The 2,686-nt window shown below is 35.7% G+C and overlaps 1 protein-coding gene across 4 annotated transcripts in view; it reads right to left on the bottom strand.

The window, feature by feature from the left end:
- The window catches only part of LOC112141874 (extended synaptotagmin-2), a 90,990-nt gene that overhangs the window by 56,562 nt on the left and 31,742 nt on the right, over nucleotides 1–2,686 (bottom strand). For all 4 annotated transcript variants that reach the window (XM_024265063.2, XM_024265064.2, XM_024265065.2 and 1 more), the window contains exon 6: nucleotides 2,491–2,563. In XM_024265063.2, coding sequence (XP_024120831.1) covers nucleotides 2,491–2,563 — 73 coding nt within the window. The remainder of the gene's footprint in view (nucleotides 1–2,490; nucleotides 2,564–2,686) is intronic.

Raw genomic sequence — 2,686 nt, 5'->3', positions numbered from 1 at the left:
AGGTGTTCTACTAGACAGAAATCTGCCCAGAGGTGAAGGGATGTCTGTCCACTCTGAGCTTCTTGCCTCCCACAACAAGGGGATCTTTCACAGTGAACCGTCGAGTTTTCGCGACTTTTAGACAAAAATCAAAATAAAATAATAATTGGTTTCCTTATTGTTGGATTTCTAATGGCAGACATTAGGCGGGTCCTCTTATCTGGTTTGCAGTCATCAGATTGAGGTTCATCTTCTGCCTTTTTTATTAAAATTATTAAAATAAAAGGTTGCTTTTGTCCAAAAACTACAAATAATTGCCTTATTCTCTCTTTAACTCAATAAAATGTCAATCACAGCATATTCAAATACGTTTTTTTAGACTGAGTTTTATGATGTTAATCTCAAAGCTGCATGGCAGGATGCCTGAGGGCGTCTGTCAGTTCCAGAGGATTATCAAGGGAAAACAATCACAAATCAAACCAAATAGCCTGATTTTATTAATATTTGATATTAAGTCCTGAACCGGATATTGATAATTCATGTAGAGAAAATGGTCGAGTCGGGGTGGGATTATATAAGTTCGCTTCCTTCCACTCCCTTTCAAGTGATCAACTTGTGATTTATTAAGTGATATGTTATGTATGTATTATGACCTGATTGCTTGAAATAAACCATTTCATTCATTCATTCATTCATTCATTCATTCATTCATTCATTCATTCATTCAATGAAAAAGTGATTTTATTTAGCATGAAATTAAACACATATAGGCCTCTTGTAGTTTTTCTAACAGGAACACAAATGCAGAGCTGTGAAGGAAACCTAAACTTATTGTATCTTAGTTTTTTTAAGGATAATTTCTACAGTTTTTATGCAGAAATGATCAGTAATAAAATATTTCGCTGATGTAGACATGAAAAAAAAACGAGCAATAAAAATATGTGCAAACATCAGTACTCAAATTAGTGTTTTTCACTAACTAAACCCTAAAATAACAGCTAAAAAAGTTCAAGGTTACCTAACTAAACTTAAAAAATGTCCATATATAAATCATTGATTCCAAATATAAACTTGACATTTTGTTTAAACTAAATCTTTTGAGCCTGAATCAAGTTCTGTTGCTAGCAGTTGTGCCTTATTGCAGTAAAAAACAAAATCATCAGCTCCTTATTTGCTTAGTTTGCCGTCTCATTAACCATCTTCCAGAAACTTCATCTTATGCCCGGTACAAGTGGCACACGTTTTTCTTATGGATAATGCAGAAGGCTTTGCCAGGCCACAAACATTTGCTTGAAGCAGTTTTAGCACCAACTCATAATCACAGAGTAAAACCTGATCTCAGAAAGGTGTGTGCAAATTTGTTGCGGCACTTTTTATTCTTCTTTTGTCCCAAAGTACAGAAAGCGGCTCTGGTTTTGGCTCCTGAATCAGAGCAGAGACAGTCCTGTGTTGACGTAAGTGTCTCCAAAGCAACTGTAAAGGTTGAAGATGGTTCTAAACAGACTTCTTACATTTTGAATAAAGGCTGTGCTTCTGCTTCCTCGGTGGCAGTCTTCTCTTTCTTCTTTCCCTCTTGTGTCAGTGCATTAACTTAATGTTGTAATATAATCCATGTCCAGGACTAAAAGCTGAGCAATCGATGCAGAAAGGGAAAAATTGAAACAACAAGCCGATGGAGACGCTGTCGGCCTTTCATGCTGCAGTGACTCAAAGCTCAGACATGCAGACCGTTCCACTGCAGCACCAAATTTGGTGGCGGTTTGCTCCCAGCAGTTGAGTCCTAGCAGAGTGCCAAGTGTGAAGCCTCGGTTCTGCCAGAACAGGTTTCCTCAGAAGATAACTTTTATTATAATAAAACTAAAAATTATTTTAAAAAGGGGGAAATTTGACAATTCAGGTCAGTAAAAAGTCAAATATTGACTGTGTGTCAAAACCAAGGATCCCATCAAACTTCAATGAGTTTTCTTTGGGCTCACTTTCCCTGCCTCTGCGATCTCTGATCTGTAAATATGACCTGACTCTGTGCCAACAGCTGACATCTGTTATCGCTCCAGTGTCAACATTTCATGTAAAAGTCTCTGTGCAGAGGTAACAGGGGCAACGCCACGGCCGAAAGATGACAGACGCCCCTCTCAGCTTTAACTGCTGAGTCATGAAGTTGATTATGTACAAATTTTTTAAAGCTGAGAGGTTTAGGTAGATTGTAAAATGCCAAGTCAATTGTTTTTTACTATTGTTTGATTATTTTGTTTGATTACTGTTTGATTACATTTTTTCATTTTTTTTCAGTTTCTTATAATAACATTATTATAATAATATATATGTATATATATATATAATAAACATTGTTGAGGTTTTGCTTTAAGAATTTTAATTTTGAGACAAGTTTACTTTTTGATACAAAATCAAATTAATAAAAAATGAATTTTACTTTTGCTAAAACCTATTTGAGAGTCATGTTTCATCCATTAGTATCGTCGATCTTTGAACAATGAAACCTTCTCACCGTACCTGTATGCTTTTGATTCCAGCCCTGCAGTAATACTTCTTTATGTCCACGTCAATTTCTGTGTTTCCCACAAAACTGCAAGAAGCAAAAAATAATAATCAAAAGTGAATTTTTAGGATGAGAGGAAAAAGCAAACAAAGAGACGAGAGGACAGAGATCTTTCTTTAGAACCTTAACTCAACTCAACTCAACTCAGCT

Source organism: Oryzias melastigma, linkage group LG3, assembly GCF_002922805.2.
Source record: "Oryzias melastigma strain HK-1 linkage group LG3, ASM292280v2, whole genome shotgun sequence".
NCBI lineage: Eukaryota > Metazoa > Chordata > Actinopteri > Beloniformes > Adrianichthyidae > Oryzias > Oryzias melastigma.
Note: the sequence above shows the minus strand (reverse complement) of the source record. Positions and strands in the feature narration are given on the sequence as shown.